General features: G+C 38.4%; 2 protein-coding genes across 2 annotated transcripts in view; one reads left to right on the plus strand and one right to left on the minus strand.

Moving 5' to 3' along the window:
• Positions 1-798: 798 nt before the first annotated feature.
• acaa1 (acetyl-CoA acyltransferase 1) lies at positions 799-10,503 on the plus strand. Its single transcript, XM_088642984.1, has 12 exons — positions 799-1,148; positions 1,844-1,937; positions 3,119-3,176; positions 4,430-4,509; positions 5,610-5,652; positions 6,087-6,185; positions 6,809-6,889; positions 7,246-7,436; positions 7,938-8,117; positions 8,455-8,510; positions 8,704-8,849; positions 9,461-10,503. Exons 1-12 carry the CDS (start codon positions 975-977, stop codon positions 9,534-9,536), a joined length of 1,278 nt encoding a protein of 425 aa, XP_088499110.1. The 5' UTR covers positions 799-974; the 3' UTR covers positions 9,537-10,503.
• A 61-nt stretch (positions 10,504-10,564) lies between these two features.
• dlec1 (DLEC1 cilia and flagella associated protein) overlaps positions 10,565-24,465 on the minus strand; it is a 39,453-nt gene continuing 25,552 nt past the window's right edge. Inside the window, exons 20-38 of the mRNA XM_088642983.1 lie at positions 24,006-24,145; positions 23,393-23,546; positions 22,644-22,754; positions 22,423-22,541; positions 21,720-21,911; positions 19,613-19,680; positions 18,952-19,103; positions 18,425-18,540; positions 17,722-17,792; positions 16,875-17,092; positions 15,696-15,827; positions 13,993-14,115; positions 13,320-13,414; positions 13,035-13,122; positions 12,603-12,794; positions 12,119-12,280; positions 11,482-11,635; positions 11,074-11,188; positions 10,565-10,898 (exon numbers count right to left, since the gene is read on the minus strand). Coding sequence (XP_088499109.1) covers positions 10,772-10,898; positions 11,074-11,188; positions 11,482-11,635; positions 12,119-12,280; positions 12,603-12,794; positions 13,035-13,122; positions 13,320-13,414; positions 13,993-14,115; positions 15,696-15,827; positions 16,875-17,092; positions 17,722-17,792; positions 18,425-18,540; positions 18,952-19,103; positions 19,613-19,680; positions 21,720-21,911; positions 22,423-22,541; positions 22,644-22,754; positions 23,393-23,546; positions 24,006-24,145 — 2,529 coding nt within the window. The 3' untranslated portion in view covers positions 10,565-10,771. The remainder of the gene's footprint in view (positions 10,899-11,073; positions 11,189-11,481; positions 11,636-12,118; positions 12,281-12,602; positions 12,795-13,034; positions 13,123-13,319; positions 13,415-13,992; positions 14,116-15,695; positions 15,828-16,874; positions 17,093-17,721; positions 17,793-18,424; positions 18,541-18,951; positions 19,104-19,612; positions 19,681-21,719; positions 21,912-22,422; positions 22,542-22,643; positions 22,755-23,392; positions 23,547-24,005; positions 24,146-24,465) is intronic.

Below are 24,465 nucleotides of genomic sequence, written 5' to 3' on the forward strand. Positions count from 1 at the left end.
ACAGAGAAGACTATGAGGGAATTTGATGCAAGTATTTGAAATCCTCAGTGAGTGAAACGCAAACCAACAAGTGAAAATTACATGGAAGTGCATTTAATAGAGGAAACACTTCCTTTGTTTGGTTGCGAGTATATGAAGCTGCCAAATCTTGTTCAAGCTGCAGCCCTGGCTTGTGTCAAGAAATAGCTGGATGAGATCCTCAGATCAATACGTTATGAATTATCAAACAGGTTAGAGGGACCAAACAACCACCTCTCGTTTGTAAATTTTCTCAAATTCTTGAGACTGATTTAAGCTTTATTTTGCCTGATCCAACCACAGCTGATCCCAGAAAAGATGTGCTACAATGCTCCTCATAGTTTTGAGCAGAGAAATGCGGCTATGAAAAATACTGTAATAATGTGATTCTCTCTAAGAAGAACTGTTGTGTTTTGAACTCATCAAACTTGACATTAAACCTAATAATTAAACCTAATAATGCTTGTGATCAGAGCTTATCACTGGCCCTACATATATGGCTTTACAGCTCCTCCATTATATAAAATCAGTTATCAACAGTAACACTACATACACATTAAAAGTGCACCCACATTTGTGTTTAAATTGATAAATTAACTCTGCTTTTAGGAACCTAATTAAGGACATACAGTACTAGCCATTTAATTGTGATGCCTACATGCACACAAACCTGCTCCTACCTCGATCAGCTAGTATGAATGCATCTAAACGCAGAAGGATAGCGAAACATGTTTGTCCCACTGTTCTCACCGTCCTTCCTCAGCCTATCAGCTACACACAACAATGCTAACCAGGAAATGATCATCAGTTGTTATGATACAAAGTTCATCAGCTTTGGAAAAGAAGACGTAATAAAGAAGCAGTACACATGAGCATTTGTTCCAGATTTTAATGAGGCATATATCTTCGATTTTTTTCCTACATACGAAAGACGTAACGGGATCCTTTTTCTTACAATGCACAGGGCTAAAGTAGTATTTGGGCACTTGTCTCCAGCATCTGCTTTAAGACCACAAACATGTATAAAAAGGGCAGATTGCAGTTATTCTTTTCCAGCCAGTCCTAATGATATTGTTGTGGTCCACGGCCTGAGAACAGCAATCGGCAAGGCCAAAAGAGGAGCATTTAAGGTAAAGGTGGGAGAATTGGAGAGGACAGCATAAAAAGTGCTTCTGTTCAAAAACACTTGTAATAGGAGTTGGGGGGCAAGGGAAAAGTAAGACTGATCTTATAAACCATTTTCTTACGCTCCCAAAGAGCGAGATGTACAGTATGTACAAGTACCTGAAGTTATTTCAGTCTCCATTGTACTGTATGTATGGAGTCGTCTCATCTCATGTTTTACAGATACATTACTTTATTTCAGAGTGCAAATTAGAAACTGGTGTTGACCACTATTTTCCCTTTAAAAATATAGGGGATGTATATTGTCGAATTTAGTTTTCGAATCCCCTTCTTAGGTGAAATTGTGATGTGCTTGTGATAACTGGCAACATGTGCAAGTCTCCCTTACACTTATTTTTTATTTAACAATGTTCAGATTATTTCATGCCATCACACTTTGATAGTTGTCTCTGTAAAGGAAGGATCGGATGTTTTTATTACTGAATGTTTAGCAAGTCAGAGATTGGTCACGTTACAGTAGTTGCTCATGCAGTACACATGACGTTGCGGTGTGTATAGTTTATATCACCACTTACAGCAATGTAGCAGTTATTCATGGGCTACTTCAGCCCCAGCTCACTGGTATATAGAGTAAAACTAGTGTACAGAGGTTCAGCTGAGCACTAAGAGGCTATCACTGTGTGTGTGCGCATGTTCTTAGGACACCACCCCAGATGAGCTGCTCAATGCTGTGATGACAGCAGTTCTGAGGGATGTGGGCTTGACTCCGGACAAAGTGGGAGACGTCTGTGTTGGTAAGTAGAAATAGAGACACACTAACCTCCTCTTCCAGGAGGAGTTAAAGGGTGTACAGTTTTATTTGAATTCCTCATTTCCTAGAATACAGTTTCTGCTTGAAAATTTTTTTTTAACTTGAAATGCTTTTTAAAGTAGAATTGAAGACTTCACTTATGCATTACTTTTGGCAACCTGTACAAACGCATATCTTTTTCATTTTACTAGTGAATCCAGAGCAAGGGGTCACAATTTCAATCACAGTGCACAGTTGGATGAATGTGAGAGACAAATGCTATGCCTGGTGATATTTTGCTTATTTTAAATGGCCTGTAATATTCTGAGATTTCTGATACAATGTTGAAAGAAAGTGACTTTACAGCTTTAGGAACATTAAGCTGACATATGAGAGAAGGCCATTCGTCCAAAACACAATTCATGAAGAAGTATTTTCTGTTCTTTATTGTACATGCCCTTTCACATTGTTTCTTCTTGGGTCCTTTCGTTTGTGTTTAACCGTTTATTCTGAAGAAATCCATTAGGTTCACTTTGAGGATTTGGAATACTTGGATCAGGTGTTTTTCTTCTGAACATAGTGAACAACATTGTTTGCAATATTCTGAATGGGATTTACTAGTGATTTATATGCTATGTTTTACACTATACATTATAATCTGCAGTATCCATATATCCATATTTGTATCTATGCAATATTGATAGACGATGCTGAAGAGAGTTAAAGTGGAATAAATAATGATTAGCCCTAGACCTTGACAACAAAATTCAATTTTGTTTTTAATATATGTTAAAACCAATATTCTGTTGGCCTTTTTAATAACTTCCCACACTGCCATTAATGAAAAGATGTAAATGGTGTGTCAGCATAAACACTGATCCTTTGTATCCGTAGCCTCTTCAAGAATGGTGTTTTCATTTTTGTACAGTATTGTACAGTGATACCTGCGTGTAACACGGCACATCTCTACCTAAATGGCATTTGCCAGGTGCTTGCTGAGTTTGGAATTCATATTGCTTAGATGAGGAAGGAACCATTGTGATGTTTTCAGTGCCTCTTATTTTTGTCCTGGATCAGCTGGTTGACTTTCTCTTCGGGACCTGTACTCCTCTTATTAAGAGCCAAGCACAGAGCAGCTGAGTGCTGTGTGTGATGCTGTTTATGCCCCCTTTCTGCTCTGTGTAGGCAATGTGCTGCAGCCTGGAGCAGGGGCAGCCATGGCAAGAGTGGCTCAATTCTTGAGGTGAGTGGTCTGTTTGGGGACTAACTGCCTTTCAATAGCCCTCTGGAATTTTGTGGCTTACCTTTATACTCTGAAGGAGCCTGAGTAGCAAATGAAAAGGTCATGTCTGTATTGTTTAGATCTAAGTAATATCCAGGTAACAGTGAAACACCCTTATACAGTATGTACCTGTTAACAATATAATGTCTTCTTAAAGTGCACTGTGCATTTCTGTTTTTAAAAGTGCATTGTAGTGGTTTCAAAATGCAATGTATTTTAGCACTAATTAATAATGCACTGCTATCAGATTAACTTGTTTTGAGTTTGATACTATGCAAGTTTCTGAATAGCCTGCAGACCTGGTTGGGATTATCAAGACATGGGGGTAAAAAAGTGTGCTTGTAAACTTGGATCTGCAAAAATGATTGCCATGTGTATGGCATACAGTCAAAATCGGAAATCCATCTGTACTGTCACTGGACTCTAGCAGTACTATTGATGTATGGATCCAGACCCATGGAATGGTGGCTAACAGCCATAACACAATGGGTGTCAGAAAAAACCCATAAACTTGATTGCCGTCCTCAGGTGACTTAGAGCTGCCAGTATCTGACAGAGGCACCACCAGAAAAAAAACTTTATGAACCATCATCACTGAACTATACAACAGCAATTTCCTTTTCAATGTCCTGCAGATTTATTATAGAATGTGTTTTGTGATAAATCCTGAATTTTCTATTTGATAAATTACATTCTTTTAGTGGATGTATAGTAATACTTGTAGGGGTCTTTCTTGTGAATGTTGGGCATCTGTTTGTTACTAATAGCACTGCAAGCATTATTTTTACTGTATTCCTGGGACCTGTGTGCTAACTTTTGTTAGAGCAACAATAATTCAACATACTGTAATCTCTTTTGTCACAGTCATATGTGATCCCACACAGAAAGAATTGCAGTCAACAAGGAGGATCTGATCTCATTTGACTGCTCTATGCAGTCTAAAGTTCTTGTGATTTTTTTAAGTTTAATGTGCGCAAATGGTGCTAAGATGTTGCATCCGAAACAGAAATTTCTAGTCTGAACAAACCAAACCTCATGCTCTGTTCTTTATCTTGATTCTTGGGTTGCTTTTCTAACCATTGGCATTATTGTACATACGGATTCAGTAGAAAATATCTGTAAAAACTATTTCAGTGAAAAGTTACACGATGCTGTCTGTGTATGCTTGTGTACTGTAACCTGGAGAACAGCTCAGTGTCTGATTTTCTCTGCAGTGGATTCCCTGAGACAGTGCCAGTTTACACAGTGAACCGGATGTGCTCCTCTGGGTTGCAGGCCCTGTTCAATGTGGCAGGTCAGATTTAAGACTTTTTCATGTGGAAATGAGTTCATGAAAGCATGTTGTAAAGTTCTGCCCCATAACAAGTGAAGAAAAGTAAAAAAACAAATCTGCATTTTTATTTTTTATGCAATAATTGTATTGTGAAACTCTTTCTGTAACTTTGATTTGAGTGTCAAAGTGTGGATGCCTTGAGCACCAGTGATCAGGATATGATTACCAGTTTCAACTAAGAAATATATTTTTATTTTATTTATTTACGACGAATTAAGCTATTACGAAATAATATTTCTGAGAAACAATTAGTGTCCAATTAATTTGACTGCATGAAAACAATGCTCTTAATCAGTGATAGTTTATTGTAATTATATATTATTCTACTTTATCTTTGGAACTTTGTTTAATGTCATTGTTTCTTAATTTTTAATTTTAAATATTTCATGCCAAAAGGTGTCAGTGAAAATGGATACAACCCTCTTGAAATATATTAATTCCAAAAAAGAGACAATGCCACCAACAGTTAAACTAACAACAAATTAAATCACATCTCTACCTATTTTACATTTTCTTTACGCAGTGCCACATAAATGGCAAATTAAAGATAAATATTTCTGTTCTGCAAGTACTAAATTAGTACATATACCTCCTGCATAACAATAGTGGTAAATGTTTCTTAAACTTCTGTCATGCAAGATGCATAGATACCAATTTCTGACCAAGTCTGTGGCACCTTTTCTCTGAATCCCGATCATCAGACAAATTTGATAAATGTGAGCAGTAATGTATTCAGACTGTTAGTGACATTCTCATTATCAGTTAAACAGAGTGTGAATTAAAACGACTTGAAATAGCGGCAAGTCTTATCTTGCAATTAGCATTTTTTAATAAGGCCATTTCTGTTTTAATATATTTTTGTTTCAGATGATTTTAATAGAGAACTTCAGAAACAACTTCATTTGTAGAATAGTGTAAAGGGGTCAAGGGTTTGATTACTTGCTTAAATTAGTAACCATTTTATTTTGGGGGGGAGTTAATTAAAAGAAGCCAAATAAATCTAATTTACCCCTTCTGGTTGAATAATCTTTACATAGAGCAGTACTTTATTACCTTTTTAGGTGGCATCAGGAATGGTTCCTATGACATTGGCCTTGCCTGTGGGTATGTAGTCCTTCTGTTTTTCTAATGCATAGGCTGTCAGGATAGGACTTAAGTATCTCATTTGTTTTCATCTTGGATATGCAGTGCATCTCACATCTTGTACACACAGTTATTTGCTGATTTGGCTTGAGTATTGTTGGGATTAGACTGGAGAAAACTTCAAGAGTGAATCTTCCACTACAAGATTTCAATCTCTGTATGACAGAATCATCACTTACAAACATGCAACTTACATGAAATATGAAAATCTGCTCCCAAATAAACTACCTCTCCTTAACCAGAAGAGACTGTCCAGTTAAGCTATCAGGGCCTATACCTACTCGTTTAGAGTCAGGGACTTAATGGCAGTGCATGTTGTTTCTGTTTTGAGCTGGGGGCCGATGATATTGAGACTTCCAGACAAAAGCAGTGCGGAATTCTGGTTTGTGCTGCAGGGTCGAGAGCATGTCTTTGCGCTCGGTGGGGAACCCAGGCGATGTCAGCTCCAGGCTGGTGGAGAACGAGAAGGCCCGAGACTGCCTCATCCCCATGGGGTAAGACTCTTTCACACTGAGGAAGTCAGAAACAAACCTACCTTGTAGCTGGGACCTTTTCTACACAGAATCGTTTGGATTTAATGAATCCTCCCGTGGATGTTGTGTACAATGCAGCTATTATAATGCCTTATTTATTTCATATTTTAAAGACGAACAAAGATGGATTGCAAGTTAACGTCATGAAAACATTTTTTGCTTTTAAATACATTTATTTCTTAACAGAAGGTTCTGTGGCAGTAATATATTTGTTGTTTTTGTAGAAACTGAGCAGCCTGTGGAAAGAATGAGAAAATGCTCAGCCAGAGTCTAGAGTTTTATATAATCTCTTACTCGGTGGATCCTGACAGCACTTGTCAGTATACCTACTGATCTGCAAAAGGCTGAGGGAGGGCTTCTTGAAAAAGGGTCAGACAAACAGAAAAGGTTAAGTACCCACACAATGACTTTCTTGTCACACATTTTGTTATTTTGCCTACCTTTAGTGCTGCCTTGATATATTGGACCTTCCTAGACCTTCCTTTGTGCTGAACATCCTGCTTTAAACAATCTCTGGTATTAGCAACTGTGAGACTGCACTATTCCAAACCAGTTAATATGCACATTTCACGTTTCTGTGACAGAATCACTTCAGAAAACGTAGCTGAAAGGTTTGGAATCTCCAGACAAAAGCAGGATGCCTTTGCTCTGGCTTCACAACAAAGGTAAGAGTGAATAAGGGTGTCACAGTATTTTTGCAAAGCTGCGAGATGTGAGATTCTACTTGTTTAACTGAAGTACTTTTTATTGATGAGTTCCATTTATGTGTGAATTTAAAAATATGAATCTGAGGTAAAACATTTAATCCAGAGGCTCCTGCAATTAAAATGTAATGATTGAACTGTTAGGGCTGTAAAAAAGTAACAGCTGTCTTATCAATCTCTTGCCAAGTGATTTACAAGCCCAGGCACCCCTTACAGAAGTGTTCAGCAGTATAGAAGTGCTCAGAAGTTTGCAATGCTTTTTTAAAAGGCAAATCTGGGGCACAGAGTTTCTTTAATGACTAGAGACTGTGTTTTAGAGCTGCGAGAGCTCAGAAGCAAGGGCTGTTTACTCAGGAGATCACTCCAGTGACCACCAACTTTGTGGAAGATGACGGGACACAGCGGATAATCACAGTGACCCAGGACGATGGGATTAGGCCAGGAACCACACTGGAGGGTCTGGCAAAACTAAGGCCTGCCTTTAAGGAGGATGGTAGCACCACTGCAGGTGAGGGCCTGCACCATTCCCTTCAAAGGGACCTGGACCTTCACTCACACTTTTATTTTTTTTTCTTTTAATGAATTAATAATACAATAGGTTAATGTTTTGGCCACCAGGCTGTTTTAGTTTTAAATGTTTTTTTTGTCACGTTTATCAAAACTGGGGAAAGGTGTAAATGACCAAATAAAATTGAAGTCTTACTCATCTAACAACCCATCCCACAGTCTCAATGAATTTGTATTGTCATGTACAGAGTGAAATAATACAGTAGGAGTGCTTTGCGTTGATAATGGTAATTAAGGGGATCAGGATTCAGTCAAAGTGGCATTTACACTATGTAACGGCGGTCTAAAAAATGACTGAAGATAGCCATGAACTGATTTGAGACACATTTAAAGTATCTAAAGACTTGTGCTTTTCCACACATCCCATGGGTTTCATTAAGCACCAATGAGGAAAAGCACAGCATTCCAGTGCAGTTTAGCTGGCTTCTGTTTTTGCCCACAGGTAATGCCAGCCAGGTGAGTGACGGTGCAGCTGCTGTGCTGGTGGCCAGGCGGGCAAAGGCAGAGGAGCTGGGTCTGCCGGTGCTGGGAGTGCTGAGGGCCAGCGCTGTAGTAGGAGTGCCCCCCGATGTCATGGGCATCGGGCCGGCCTACGCCATTCCTGCAGCGCTGCAGAAAGCTGGTGAGGACAGAGTCGAGGAGGGTATCAGCAGGATCAAGCGAGGTTTTTAGTGTGTTTACAAAGAAGCCTTCTTATATTGTACTTTCTTATACTTTTTAGATTTTTAAGGCAGTTTCACTGCAAGCTTGTGTTTAGCTCATTGTGAAGTTACGCAGGGCTTTTGAAATGTGAGTTATAAACTCATTGTAGTCTTTCTCTAAAGTGCTGCATGTCAGAGACTGGATTGGCTTGCTTTAATATATACCGTACATGTTCAGGGAACAGTCTTGCCACCATTTCATTGAATGAAAGTAGATGTGTTCTACTTGATAATTTCAAAAAAATCTTTTCCCCACAGGTCTCACTGTGAAAGACGTTGATATATTTGAAATTAATGAGGCCTTTGCAAGTCAGGTGAGCTAATTTAAATTTTTTCCTATCTAAATGATTATGTCTCACTTTGTGCCTCTTACAGTGCCAAAATATGTGTCAGTTCTTGTGAAAAATGCCTAATTAGGTTCAAAATAGAGAATCTGTATTTAAGGCCACAAGACCTCATTAGTCGTGCTGTTCTAGTCTTTAATGCAAGCCTCTATGTGTGCTGTAGGCTGTGTACTGCATAGAGAAGCTGGGCATCCCTATGGAGAAAGTCAACCCTAATGGAGGTGCTATTGCTCTGGGACACCCACTGGGCTGTACTGGAGCCCGCCAAGTGGTCACACTGCTGAATGAGCTCAGACGGAGGGGAAAGAGGTGAGTTCACCAGAACACCTTTTCTGAGTCTTTGAGATTGGTAGTGCTGGCAATTGGTGAAATGTTGATAAGTCAAAACATAATAATAATGTCATATATCCTCTAGGCCATATTATTTATTTGATTTCCAATATGAGGTGTTCTTCCTACTAGATGATGGGGAATAATTTAAAAATATTTTGTGAAAATACAGTGAGTCCATGTTGGCCTGTTAAAATAAAAGTATTCTGAAAACACCATTATGAAGCAATGAACTGTGGTGATAAGTGGAAAACAGCAGAACACATCAGCTATAACACCATAGTGTGACCAGCACCTGTGTCAATGATAATCGTGGGCAAGGACTTAGCTGCATGAAGCTAATCAGAGCCCACTGCTGTTTTCACTGGGAACATTTTACTCTTGTCCCATTTGTATGCGAACCAAATTTCATTTGCTACATGACACAGTTTTCGTGTCACAATTGTTTGAAAAATCCTTTCTAAAAATCCTGTATGCTCATTAGTTAACTGTAGACGTTAACAGAACAGTCTCTTAAAAAAGTGACTTGTCCATTGTTAAGTATGATTGGTTTGCTTCAGTTACATGAGAAAATGCATCTTGTCTTTCAGAGCATATGGTGTTGTGTCCATGTGTATTGGAACTGGAATGGGAGCAGCAGCTGTGTTTGAATACCCTGGTAGATAGTCTTCAGTGATGTGGTACAAGAATTGGTATTAAGGAGGAGAGTTTAATGATTTTTTGATTCACTTTTGAATTAATACTTTGAATTCTATGATTATGATTACCAAATTTCATTTTTAATTTTCTACATGTATTACTTTATAGCATCTGGAAACACAATTCATGAACTCCAGATCATGAAACGATTCTGCAAGTGTAGTTCATGAAAAATGCTAAACAAATGAAAACATCCAAATGTCAATCACTAAAAGTATAAGAAGACAATATTAGTCATAATGAGATGCACAACTGATGAATGTTGTGAAATGAATAAGGAACAGGGCATTTATATACCCTGTAACGGTTATCATAATTTGGGGGTTACTGTTAATATTAATATTATAAAGCTGTTAGTATAACGTATAAGCTATTTCTTATCAGAATAACTAATATCAATTCTTGATTATTTGTGCAAACTTTAGTACAAATGTCATGGTTATAGATCCTCATTTGCTTTTCAAAGGTACATGTATTATGTTCATAATTGCAGAGGTCAATGTTGGTTATTAATTACATGCATGCACAGTTTTTTATATAACCCTGTTACAGACAACGGCATTTAAATGTAACCTGATATAGGTCATGCAATGTGAGAGTTACCAGGAAGACTTGCCTCTGATTGACAAGCTTAGAGGATTTTGGAAGCAAGAGACAGATGAATGCTGTAACAACTAAAAAATACAATTTTGTAAATTTGACACATCTTGAAAGAAAATAACATGCAATGAGATATGTTTAAATGAATCATAAAATGTATGATAATACAAACAAAAATTGTTACACAATGAAATTAGTCTATGACCTACTAAAATGTAGGCATTTACTGAAATGAGTGTCTCACTGAAACATTTACTAGTAGTATCTCTTTCTAAACTGCATATGAAACTAATTAAAATTGTAATCTAATTAAATTAATATCATGTTACAATAACTGTCTTTTGTTTAGTTTTAACAAAGAGGTTCCAGACAATGTTCTCACACCAGCACCAAAACAAGGGTAATAATAGTTTAATGGTAAGTACAACCTAAATGGATACAGCCAAAATGCAGTTTCACTTACAACATAGTGATCTATTAAGTTAGAGCACATTTGAAGCAAATCTGAAACAGTGTATAAGCTGACAACAGTCTTGAATGTCAAATTCAGAGCATTTAAGGATATATTTGTATTCAGTTCATTTGATCTTCAAGTTGTAATTCTACAAATCAGGGAGCAAGGAATCATATTTTTCATCATAAGACCCTTTGCCTGTGACTTCCAATCTGACAGGCTGTTCCCCCAAAATCCCATGGATTGTGACAGTAGCTTTGTATTCTGCGCTGTCACTGTGAAAAGAGAAAGGGAATAACTGGTTGAGTGTTATCACACTTGGCACTGTCAATAGCATGTACTGTATAAAATGCATATGTGAACATCACATTTCATGTTGTCAAGGGCGTGTCATGGAAAGTGAATGTTTACAGAGTATCCTGATGAAGAGAGGTTAGTTACAGTATGTACCTTGCTGTGAAGCTGATCTGCAGTGCTCCCCTGCTGGTTGAGCAGGGGTAACCAAAAGGTTTAAGGACCCCGTTGCCTGGAGACACTGTGAAACCACAAGGTTTCTCAGGTGCTTCTGAGAAAAGTCACAAAGAGTATTCATTACTGATTCAAAATCAATATTTGATTACAACCACACAATAATATATACAGAAGATGTGGTTAAAGCTAGTTAACAATTGTGGGCTCAATAAATGGTATCAACAAGGTGTCAAATGCATATTTAAAGGGTACTATTTTCCATTATGTACATTTTGTATTAATGTTTTAATTTATTTGTAACACGGCTTATAGTGCTAAATGCAGCATTTATTTTGTACCATGATAGCATATTGCAACAAACAATATCAGGTCAAGTCTGAAACTTACCTATCAGGGCTGTCCAATAGCTACTGGATCCCCCCCTGTTCGACAGAAACACCTCTTTTACACGAGTCTGTCCAACATAGCAGGTCCCAAAATCAAGGCTGTTGCAAGACAGCTGCAGAGTGGGCAATGAAAGGCGAGCACACAGTGGCACAATCTGCAACACAGAACGGTTTATGTGAATACTTCATTCCAGGTAATGCATGTTTTTGGATTTAAAACTGATTAGTGGGCAGTAAACCTTAAGAAAAGGGGGTGAATGCTCCAGTTGGCTTAAAGTAATCTTTATTAAAACCTCACCACTTCCTAATCTGTATATAGTAACTTCTACCAAGATCCCAGCCGTGATGTTGAAGCCAAAACTCTGTTTTCTTTCACTAAGTGGCAGGATGAGTTAGCTACTACCAACAAAATGGGTTAAATAGGCGGAAAGATGATAAACCAGCCTTTCTTTGTAATTTATTTAGCTGTTAGAAGTCTTACTGCTCTACATCTATATGTACTCTTAAAATATTTGTGAAAGTTTAATTTAGGTCTGCATGGACTGAGGCAGACAGATGTATTTCTGTCACTGTAGCCTCAAACATAAAAACATAACCTGAAGGTTAAAAGCAATTTTTTCAAAGAGTGTAGTAACTACCTGCACAGTCTTATTGCTGTACTCAACAACAAGGTCCTGCTGAAATTGCAGTGTTCTCTCCCCTGTCTCACTGTGCACCAGCTGGACTCCTGGTGGCAGCTGACCCTCTGGCTGGCTCTGATAGGGCAGCAGTGACAGCGAATTGTGAAATGCCACCTTCACCTGAAAACCAGTAGACAAACCAACAATCCAAATATAACAGATTATATATCATATTATATACTCATATTGTGTGCTCTTATGAAGACAAGCTATAAAGAGCTGACACTAGTTGAACCAACAAGCTCAGGAATCCTAGAATAAAATTATTTAACTAAGAGTGGCTAAGGATTCGGTGAGCTTGGTTTATAGATGTAGATGGGAATTACTCATGGCACAGTTTGTACAGCTCTGTTTTGCAGTAGTACACATCCTATGTAATTAATAGCATCCTTAAGGATATACTAGCTGTACGTAAAGCTGCAGGATTCAATCTGAAGCTGACCTGCATGTTGTTCTGGGGTTTGAGGAAGAGGAGCCTGACCTCCCCTCTGTCACTGTGGGAGCTCCTGGTGCTGCTCTTGGCCTCAGTGTGGAGGACACTGAAGGGGGGCTTGGCTAAAAGCCTAAAGTACAGTGGGGTCTCGGTGGAGTTCCTCAGATGCAAATTATGGGTCAGCACTGAATCTTTCACCATCTGAAAGCACAGACCATGTCAGTCCAAATATTTTGTTTGTCATCTGAGAAAATATCAAATACATCAAACTACAGCAATAAGTAGATCAGTTATGACATTATAAGAAAGAATAAAAGGTTTGAAACCAAACAGCAGTCTCTGTTCAAGATTACTCAACATAATTTCATTTTGGGGTGTCGTCCCCTACTAGAAAATAATTTCTATTTAACTCTGCTTAAAAACATTTGGTCGTCTGCTCACCATTTTGTGTGGTTCCTCTGGTATTAAATCACTAGCACGAGCACAGAATACAATTTCATCCTCGTCTTCCTCCATTTCCACAGTCAAGCTGATAAAAGCACAGAAAATATTCCTGATGATCTACAAGTCTACACACTTTAAAACTGCTAATTATTTGTAATGCTTTGATATTACAGACGTATCAGCTATTTTTAACTCAGTGATGTATTTTGGGCTTAAACCAGCAATCTGCAGGCTATAGAGTAACTGCTGCCTGTGACTGGGTGTATTATTTTGGTAACTTACAGAGCAGGCTTTACAAAGGCCTGTAGGTCCAATCTCAAAGGTTCCTGCTCAAAGCCCTGCGCCCGAAACACCTTCCCAGGAATACAGCAGGCAAGCTAGTGACAGACACATGAAGCAAAGAATCAGTGTATATTTTACCTGATTCCCACTAGTGTACTTCCAGTGGAACACTGTGTGAAATGTTGAAGTTCTACAACAGGCAAACCCAAATCTGGGAGTATTTTTATATGTTAAAAACAAATCCTTTCTAATAAAGGTGGTTGTGAAGTTGAAATTGAAATTGTCACCCAAATTCTAATTTATACTTCATGGAGGATATTGTGATTTTTTTCTAGAAAGAAAGAAATGTTTTTTGTGAGATTATGCAGAATATTCGTTTAAGTGGGAGCTTTACGAATATAGACCTGCATCTGAGAAACAAGTTAGGGTAAACATTATGGGTGAGTTTATTAGTAATGCCATCCACCAGCTGCTTTATTTTTACACTTATGTCAGCCTTCTGTTTTTGTATGAAAAAATCTTGAATTATTTTTTACTATTAATGAATATGTATATCTTAACCTGAAAACTGTTGTCTGTGAGTTGTTCTCCATCATAATTAGGTTAAAAGTTGCTATCTTTAGCATGGGAACAAAGTTATTGAGGCAAACAGATAGGCAGACATATGCTTTACCTCGCTGTCCAGACTCATGTAACCCAGGGCGAATCCCACACACTCAGTTTTATTTACTGTCTCTGACAGAGTCAAGGGTGTGAAGGATACATGAATGGTTGCACTCCCCCCTGCTGGAACAATCTGAAAATGAGAACAACATATACCTGATAAAATAAAATGGCATATACACAAGTATATAGAAATAACTTTGGCACGTATGTTGCAATGTTTGTGTTTTATAACATCTTTCTCCATAGGACTTTAAATACAACCACATCCAGTAACTATTCAGTCACCGACAGCTAGACTATCTAATTTTTTTCTAATGATGCATTCATAAAAAACAATGTAATTCTATGCATTTATTTTTTTTAAAGCAATGTTTTTAGTCTAAGTGAAGAGTGTTCAAAATACAGTATACTGATGGAAGAAAAGAAACGCAACATTTTCTGGAATGAGAATACTATAGTTTATGTACTTTCACAAAAAGCTGTCAATTTGTTTTAAGCCCTCTGACCAGCAATACAGCTCGTGCAGTGAGGCATTGCAACTTGCCAATTCAACGAAAGCTTGTTAGGTGCACTTTTACCCAACGAGGCCCAGGTTGAACAATGCCTGATCAGGTCACCTTTAAAAAGGCCTTAATTCAAAGCTTAGGTCACTGCAAGAAAAAGGCCACATTTAGTCAGTTTTCTGTGCATCCCATAATGCCTTGAATGTCACCAGAAGCAAGGGAGAGGGCCATTGGCATGCTGCAGGCATGTCATGTGCCAGCATTGCCAGACACTATGGAGTAAGCCGCTCCACTGTGTCCCAACTGCAGAGAAGGTATCAGCAGACCGGCAGGACAGATGACCATCCAAGATCCGGTTGCCCTCGAGTGACCACACCAGAGCAGAACTGACACGTCAGACTGGTCCATCTGAGAGATTGTTTTAGATCTGCCACCTGTTCTGCTGCTGAAACTGCCAGCAGACACAATGCCTGCATCAGTGACAGGACAGTGAGGCTCCATGCTGCTGGCCTTAAAGCAAGGCGACCTGTCAGAGGCCCTCTGCTCACACCTCCTAGACATCACACCCGACTGGCTTGGGCTTAACAGAGGCTGCGATAGACTCGTCAGCAGTGGCTTCAGGTCCTCTTCATGGATGAGTCACTCTTCAGCCTGTCCCACGCAGACGGGAGGGCCAGAGTGTGGAGGAGGAGGTGTTGCCTTTCTTTTTTCCATCAGTATATATGTAACTGATTAAACATTAAAAAGCCAAGTAGTACAAAATGTTACTGAGGCTTATGCTGATTTCCAGATCACTACATGATAGCAATAAGTGGTATACAATAGTAAAACCTCTGTTGTTAACAAGCTTGGTTACTTGTTTTCCAAGAATAGTCTTCATGTGCAAAGGGAGATGTCAAAATGTCACCACTACTGTAATGCAGTTATTTTTTGCTTTGTGACTTCCTATGCTTTCAAAAATAATTCTTGCAGTTAGAAATATTACAATGAGAATATGAAACCGGAGATTTCAAGAAATCCTTAAAATATTTAACCAATGATTTAACATATTCAGATATTTATGAATTTATGGTGACTTGATCTACACCCTTTCTGGATCTTAGTGCTTATAAGGAGCACAATTACAGTGCATTTTAAAGGATATAAGATGTGTTTATATTAATGTCATGAGCATAATCAAACAGATGCATTCAGCTGACAGACTTACTATCTGTTGAGGAGTAATACAGTAAGGATAGTCAGAGACAGTGCCTTCATGTTGCCTGAGGTTCACGAAGACAACCTTACGCATGGCAGCAGTCTGTTCGTTAGTGTCACTCTCCTCTTCAGTATCCTCTTCCTCATAGAGAGAATTGCCAAAAAGAGTTTTACTTTGCATTTTAACTTGAAGTCACTATTTTATAGACCAGGAGCTTGATCTGATAAAGAAAAGCAGACAACAGTTCATTCTTATTCCCTGCACATCTTGATAACTGAGTTCAAGTAGGTAGCTGCGGAAGGTACTGTAGCTGCACACCTGAAGAAGGCTCCACAGCCGAAACATTGTGTCTCTTTTCTTTTCAGCATGGAATAAACCTTTACCTGTTCCTTGATAATGGAGTGCCAAGCCTTTTTCACTATGATTAATTTATTTAAACAAAATGACCAATGTTTGTAAAGAAGTGTTGCAAAATACAGCATACAGAGTGCAGTGATCTCAATAGATAAACAAGGTGAGTTAGCTTCTTTCAGGCCCTGAAAAGAGTAAGCATTATAATAAAAGTCAAATAAGAGTAGAAATGTTTCCTGCAAACTAAGATGGGTAAGTAAAGTATTGTGAACCTGGTGGAGTTAATAGCTCAAAGCTTAAGAAAATCTGGAGAGGCATCTGCAAAGAGGACTATGGATTTTGCTCCACATTTTCAATGAGTTTTCTGTGATTGGACCTATTTGAAGGGAGACAGCCAAGTCTTTGGTTAGGAGATGAAAATAAAGGATTTTACAGTCTAATTGGTATAGTAAAGCTCCCTCAGGAGGGTGCTCTTCAATCCAAACATTTCTTAAGTGCAAAATCCCATTGTAACAAAATAAGATGCAGCTAGGATGCTAAAGGTTTTGAAGTACTGTGAAAGAGATAGCCTTTATCTTGCACTTTATATAAAACATTAATGATAGGATTAATATGTTCTGATGTATTTTGGTAACACTGAAAAGGGGCCTTTGAAAAACATTGAACTTTAAAATTAATGAGAAAATGTGTTGAATTACACATTAACTTATTTTTTTTAATTCTCCACAGAATTCTCTGTCCCACATTTTTTATCAATACATTTTTTTAGTATAGAATACTGCAATAAGTTATCTTATCAACCATACAAACAGTCAAACGGAACCAGTTGTAACTTACATAGCACGTCTCGCCAGTGGAAGTGGTTTCTCCAGTGCTGGGGATCCCGTCCCAGTCTCTTCTGCGCTCTCTGCTCCCACTAGGCCGCACATAGCCCCCAAGGACCTCATTACCATCAACATCCTTCAGAGGGAAGGCCTCCCCACAGGAGACCACCAAATCCACCAGTTTCACGTCTCCTTTCTCCTTGTTGAACGTCTCCCAGTCTACACGGATATCTGCCAACACAAACATTTAATACTTATTCAAGCAACATGGCATGAAGCAACACTGACCAAATAATTAACACAACTGGATAAGGAGTGAACAAATGACCTTGAGCACTCAGTAGCCTAGCTGTAGAAACTGAGAAAGAATATAACCTTGCAAAAATTAAAAACAATTTAAAAAAAGCTTTTTCATCATTTCTAAGTGGCTTTATGGCACCAAGTCCAGTTATAAGTGTTCCTTTTTCTCAACTGTTACTTGTCAATGGTAATAGGTTACTATAATGGAGAAATAGTAAGAAATATGTTCCTGGAATATGCACTTTTTACTTGCACGTTTGTTTTCAGGTTCATAAGATGAATGCTTATAATTTAAAGCAAGATGCATGCTAATAATGCTTTCTTGTGAATGCACAGAAATACAAAAATAGTTCCAAAATATTCAATTTAATTATCTTTCCCATATTTTAAGTACATTTGGTAATCATCACTGGAGCTGTAATTATTATTGTAAGGTCTTACAATGGAGAAAAAAAAATGGAGAACAAGGTCAAACTATAAAGAAAACAATTTCTTCAAAAGGTGTCTTGGACTCTTACATTAGATAAAAGGGAGCAATTCAATAACAAACTGGCACTTACCATATCGACTTATATTATTGATTCGTAATGATCTTGAAACTGTGTCACCTCCAGAGATTTGAGTACCAAACCTGAAAAATTATATGAGCACACTTACATTTTTATATCACAGTAATAATTATTTTTTACATTTTATATATATATATATTAAATGGGGCAGCACAGCGGTCAGCACTGCTGCCTCTCACAGCTGGGGCCCTGTGTTAAATTCCTGAGGTGCTATGTGCATGGAGTTTTTATGTTCTCCCCGTGTTTGCATTTCTCTGGGTGCTCCAGCTTCTTTCTACAGTCCAGAGACTTGCTGGTAGGTTAACTGGCTTCTAGGAATATTGGTCCTGGTGTGAGTGTGTGCATGTCTGTGTGTCTGTGTGCACCCTGCAATGGACTGGCATCCTGTCTATCCCGCCTTGCACCAGTTGCTTGTTTGGTTAGGTTCTGTCTCCTTCTGCAACCCTGTACTGGATAATGCAGTTTAGAAAATGGATGGAAGTGCTACTTCCAAGTGTTACTTTTACACATTACAATTCAATTATGATTTCTCTTTATGTCTGTTTATAATGGTTTCCATTCCAGAACAGTACACTATACTACATGTTTCGCTTTTGCTAAACAACATGAAAAAGCTGCGAACTGCAGAAGTGTGCTCAAAGAGTGATTATGTCAGGTCTGGACAATGAGGAATTTTAGACATACAGTACTGCACCTTATTATTGGGCCCTGGGTCTGATTATCTTTCTGTGGTCCCATCATCTGGAAGTAGAGAGGACACCCTCTGACGGACATCTTCACAGGGATGAACACAGGATCCAAATCCCCAGCCTAAGGCAGACAACAACCCATGTACATTATGTATAGAAAACAAAAGACAGCAACTTAGAATATTAAAAAAGAAAGAAAATAAGTCGGCAATCTCTAGCTTTAAATTTTAACATATTATTATTGGTGTTCTTTTTTTATTAAAATAATTTCTGTAAGATTTGTTTTAAGATTTCTTTGAGGAGTCACACATATTTGAGAAGGTTCAGTCTATGCTGTTACAGAATACAATTAGTACAGAAGAACAGACATTTTAAAACAATTATAAAAAGTCTTCCTTTGTGTACTCTTAAGAAAGACTGGTTAATTAAAACCAAAACAAGATAATCAAAACTGAATGATTTGATATCCTTTACTTCCCCGTTACAAGCTGATTTAGAATGTAGACCTTTTTGTAGTGAAGACGGATCATACCCTGCAGATTAAGTTGTCCTCATATTGTCCCCACATGTTTGTGAACGCAGAAATCTCTATGGTTTGAGTCTCATAAGGCCCCAGTGTTCCTGAGGATGGCTGGACAAAAAACCCTGCTCCTTTTCCATGGGAGAGCAATGCATTCACAAACTCTGCCATCAAAACATAGTGGATACATATGAAAATAACCTCTGAATCCAGAAGAGTACTGTGCTACCAATGTACGAATCAAGATACTACATTTATTCTGGGTATACAACTGCATAGATTAATTGCAAAGTATTTATTATATCTTTCAAAATGAGAAAAAAAAAATTAACAATTGTACAATGACCGGTTATACAGTATGTATAATGAGCAGTTATATGAACTGCTATTTCTATATAATTATGGTAAAATCTAAGGCACTGGTACTATAAAATGTCAATACGTTTGTTGATGAGACCAATAATCATTAAGTACAAACAAAAATTCTTCCCATTCACTACTATTTAAAATCAGAATTGTAAATGATCTACTTAATTGTTAGCAAACAATATCTGCGGATATTCTTATACACAATTAAGTTGAGACAGACATTCTGAACATCAATAAAAATTAACCTTCTAAGTTTTGGGAAGAAGACCCTGCATCTCTGCAGGCAAATACAATTGCACTATACCCTTATGTGCTCTGTCTTCAGCTTTGTCTGCTATGGATTTGTGCAGTGGTCTCCTAAATCCAGAGAGTCTGAAAAACAGGTTGAAAACAGAAATTTATATTAGATTTTACTCTTTAAGTGTTTAAGTCTAGTTTTTGCATTTACTTGAAGCTTGGTGTTGTATGCATTCATATCATAGTAAAAGATTACATTTAGATTTGCTAATGAAATGCCAAGAAATGTCTGACCAGTCCCAATATTTTGCCTCACAACAGTCTTGTCAAACCCTCATATTTATATGGTCTAGTATTGTTTAAAGCTCTCAAACCAGCTACTCTACAGTTTATAAGACTGAAAAATAAAAAATATGTTGAGTGATAATTTAGTTGAATATATGTTATGACTGCTGTCCTGCAGCACCCCTCAGCCCGCAGTTTCCCTGGGAAAACCTTGTATTCTTACAACGACTCATGGTTTTCATTTCACCCTGTTTTTCATTCCAGTTGTAGTACTGCTTCCACTCTCTCCTGATTTTTCCGATCTTGTCGACTGTAGCTCCAGTGGGCTGAGGCTTCAGCAGTTTCCCCAAGTGGTTAGGTGGCCCTGGGATACCAGACCCATGAGTCCTTGTGTTTCTGGGAGCTGGGCAGCAGGAATCCAGTTCTCATGGCCGAGAGAGAAACACCCCAAGAGCCGAAGTTTTCCAATCCCGGTCGACGGGCTGAGCATCCCGGGTTCTGGTCCTCTGGGCTCTTTATAAACTACCCTCGCCCTTCTCGGCTGGATCAGCCTGCACTTAATCAGCCTGCTTGCTCCGTTACTCCTCCTGTGCTACAGCTCCAGCGTCGAGTCTTCACTTCACCCTGTACTGCACCTTCAGTTCCGGTTTCCAGTCTGCACTCCGCTCCACACTCCTGTCTGCACGATAGCTCCTTGTCTTCGCCCTGGAACCCTGGATTCTTTTCCATTTGCCTCCACTTCATCTGCAGTTCCGGCCCGCTTCAGGCAGCGGAATTTGTCATCCAGGACGCCAGGGCTCTTTCCGCGCCGTCATCCTTCCCTCAGCCCAGCCACCCCATCCCTGTTCCGTAGACTCCTGCCCTGCACTTTAGTCTTTTTCCGACTGCTCTCATTCCTGCTGCCTTTCTGGCTTCTTTCCAAGGCAGTCTTCTTCTCCTCACCTTTAGCATTTCTTTTTCTCTTACTTTCTGTTTTCCAAGATGTCTGGGTCACCCTTTTTTCCTTTTTCACTGTTTTGTTCTTTTTCTAGCCACCTTCCAGTGCCCCAGAAGAGCCTTCTGCATTGTTTCCTAGGGAGCCAGGCATTCTGTTCCCCTTCCATTAGCCTGAGCTCCCTGAGGAGTTCTTGTTCTGGGGCTCTGACTGGGACCATCCCTTGCAGCTGTGTAGACCCGGAGTTCCGGGAGTTGAGGGGGGCCTAATGATGGTTTTTTTTGTCACCCATTACACGTCTCCCCCAGGTGATCCAAAGGGTGCCTGGGTATTTGATTTTCATTGAAGTGAGGATCCTAGGAGACTGAGCTCACACAGCATGCCTGGCCTGGTGTTGGAGGAAACACCTCACATTAGGACACATGTCTTGAATCACCGTCTCCTGGGACCTCCAAGTGGCAACCAAGTTGGGGCTCCTTTCTCAGTGCCATTCAGTGAGACCCCTCTTCTTAGAGAAGACTTTGGGGAGAAGCACAGCTGTGATCTGTTAGAATACAGTTTCTAATATTATTTATAAAAGACAACTCAGCTTCAATAGGTCTTATCATTTTAGGATTTTGTTATATTCTAAGTATGTGACGTGTTAGATTTAATTAAACGTTAATGCACTTCCCAAAGAGTTAGTGCATCTGGTTATAGTATGCTTATTTGTGAATTTAAAAAAATGTTAGGCAAGAGGTGTGGTCATTCTATGGCCAACTGTATCCATGAAGACTGACAATGTGTGTTGCGCAAAAATAATTATGCTTTTGAAAATGTCAAATGAGAAATTAGATTGGTGTCACTTTTTGCTTTTAGTAAGTCATTTAATATTAGAAATCAGAGACAACAGTACAGTTGTCCACCAATCTCAGTTTGCTCCATTAAAATTTGTAATGCGATGGAAATGGCTTACTTTTGTGCAGACTGAGAGTTGACTGCTGGAGGTGAAGGTGGCCGTCCACTGAAGTACTCTGCCTCCAAGGAGAAAGGGGCAGAGATCGCTGTGTGGTTTATGATTAGTAGCTGCCTTTTGACAGCACTCTTCAAGAGGACATCTCCAAAGTCTAACACCAGTGCTGAAGGATCCTGAGAGTCCGGCTCAGGGCTGTAAGGCATTTGAGGCCATTTAAACACACACTATTTTATAAATCACTTACCTTATAAATTAATTTTTAAAATAATTTAACTAAATAAAGACATTCAAGGTGTCAAAGTGGTATTTGATGTGTTGGCACAGAACTTGGAATAACTGTCTTTATCTAAATTCAACTTCATCACAACTGACCACAGATAATGTATTGTGGTTCATAAAAAACACAGATTACTCCACTATTCCACTACTTCTCCAATGTTTAAATACAGCAAACACATCTACTGTAACAATAAGTTGCTTAAATGTACCTTGAAAATTTTACATATAGAAACAACCACAATATTACTGATGCAGTAAAAAGTCTTTAAAATCACCAAAACTAAAACAATGTTTTGAAGTAGTGAAATATTTTGTGAGGAATAAGTACAAAAGGGATTTGTATGCCAAATGATGCTGTAAATGATTTTTCACAGCCTGATGCAATACAAATTTAGATCTACTAAAAGTAAAGAAAAGAACGTACCTGTCAGATGGTAAAGAAAATGTGACATGGAGTGGTTTTGCCTTTGCAAAAAAGCCCAGAACAAGAGGCTCTTTCATATCCCTCACCAAGCACAGTGCAGCAACGTCTGTTAGTTCTTTCTGTAACATAAATGTCACATAGCAGTTTTACAAATGGAAGTCTTAATTAGAATAAAATCATTATTTCACTGTATGAAACTGTATACACCATCATATACATACGTCAGTCTCAGCAGTAAATTCTACTGCAATCTCTTCTTCTGCATTAGGTCCTAGTGTGCCACTGGATGGAGAGAAGCTGACTGAGCAGAGAGATGACTGCTTGCCTTTCAGCTGTGAATGACCAAATGTTAAATTCAACACTTCAGAATCTGTTAACATTTCAAACAGTAAAGCAGAACATATACTGCATAACGTTGCTCAAACAAAACTGAAAAATCTTTTTATATTTTTAAGCGGGCACTTTTTGTAATTAAGAAGACTTCAAATGAACTCAGTACCACGCTTTCCAGTTCACTGAAAGCTTGAGAAAATGATAAATGAAACAAACTCACAAGTAAATGTGGTATATGCTGCACTCAAAAGAATAATAAAAATACTATCAGTATGCTTATTGTCTAGCATATGAGCATGGAGAAGCCTTCTAACACATTTAACACATGATGGAATTCTTTTGAGAACCATTACTGTTGAAAGAAAATGCTCAATTCCACTATTATTCTTAAGTATAAAGAGAAGTATTTTGAGTTATATTTTCAGTTATCAGTTCAGCTTTATTCGGAAGCTCATGTACAATTTTAGTAAAATATATATTAAAATATATTCATTTATATCTTCAGGTAACCACTGGCTATCCCTGATCCAAATAGCAGGTCTGTCCTACTAGCAACAAGCCTAGAAACCTTACAATTCTGGTTAAAAAGATACATTTTTCATGGACACAGTAAGGACATGAAGTAATGCGTCCTGACCTCTCCCCAGGAGAAGTGAGCTGGTAGCAGTGTTTGGTTGAAAAGCCGCACAGTACTCAGTGCTGGGACCCCGACATACAACTCCGAAAACACCAGCTCACAGCTCAGCAGACACACTTGGGGGGACTGCACATTCGCTTGCACAGACAAATGACTGCAGACACAAACAAATATGAGCATGCTGATACACTGGTCATAACCCAAAATAAAGTGTAGGTAAAAGTAAAGAATGTGATGTGATGATAATATGTTGAGCATAAATCTTTCTAAACAACATTTACACCTGCAGTATTTTGAAAGGACATTTTAATACATTTAATGTATATTCTCAGTAAAACCACTGTGGAGATTTGTAAAATGTATCATTGGAGTAAAAGTATTTTTAGTATTGTAGTATTTAGTATGAAACAAAATCATCCCTTTACAACACAATAAAATGCACTTTACATTATTCTAATTCAAGAATTAGACTTTTTATTTTCTCCTTTCTGACAACCATTAACAAAGGGTTTTGTGGCTTCAGTTGTAGCGGTGCCTTTCACTATAGTGAGTGACTGTTGGAAAAAGAGCACAAGACATTAAGCATTTAATTATGTGAAAAAATGTCTCTCACCATCCAGACCCATTTTCCACTACCAGCTCTAGAACAGTCCGAAAGTGCTGACACACTGAGGGCTTGAACATCACATCCACACTGCATGTGGCCAGAGCTGGGAGCAAACCACTGCACGGCTCAATAACAATCTGGGAAACCTACAGCACATTCATGGAGAAAACAGGAAGCACTGAAAATAAGGAGTTGAGGGATTTTTGAAGCCACTGATACATTTATTACTAGTTTAGTTTCCTTAGTTATTTTTATTTCCAGAATTTAAGATATCCTGGCATTTAGAAATGCTAAATCTGATTAAGAAATATTGCAAGCTGCCGATTCCCTCCCCCTCTGCTACTGGGAACAATATCTACACTGTAGGTAGAAGGAGCACAGATCTCCAGTCAACTGAATTAAATCTCAAGCTAATTATAGTGTAGGAAATCAAAGGCATTAGGGTTAGAATAGGGTTAACATTAAG

The sequence above is a fragment of the Lepisosteus platostomus genome, chromosome 8 (genome assembly GCF_059453375.1).
Source record: "Lepisosteus platostomus isolate fLepPlt1 chromosome 8, fLepPlt1.hap1, whole genome shotgun sequence".
Lineage (NCBI taxonomy): Eukaryota > Metazoa > Chordata > Actinopteri > Semionotiformes > Lepisosteidae > Lepisosteus > Lepisosteus platostomus.

What these genes read in the sequence shown, in the direction of transcription:
- acaa1 (XM_088642984.1), top strand. Translation starts at nt 975, where the DNA reads ATGCACAGGGCTAAAGTAGTATTTGGGCACTTGTCTCCAGCATCTGCT. An exon ending in GACTGCCTCATCCCCATGGG is followed by an intron (nt 6,186 to 6,808) that starts GTAAGACTCTTT and finishes TTTCTGTGACAG; the next exon opens with AATCACTTCAGAAAACGTAG. An exon ending in GGATGGTAGCACCACTGCAG is followed by an intron (nt 7,437 to 7,937) that starts GTGAGGGCCTGC and finishes TTTTGCCCACAG; the next exon opens with GTAATGCCAGCCAGGTGAGT.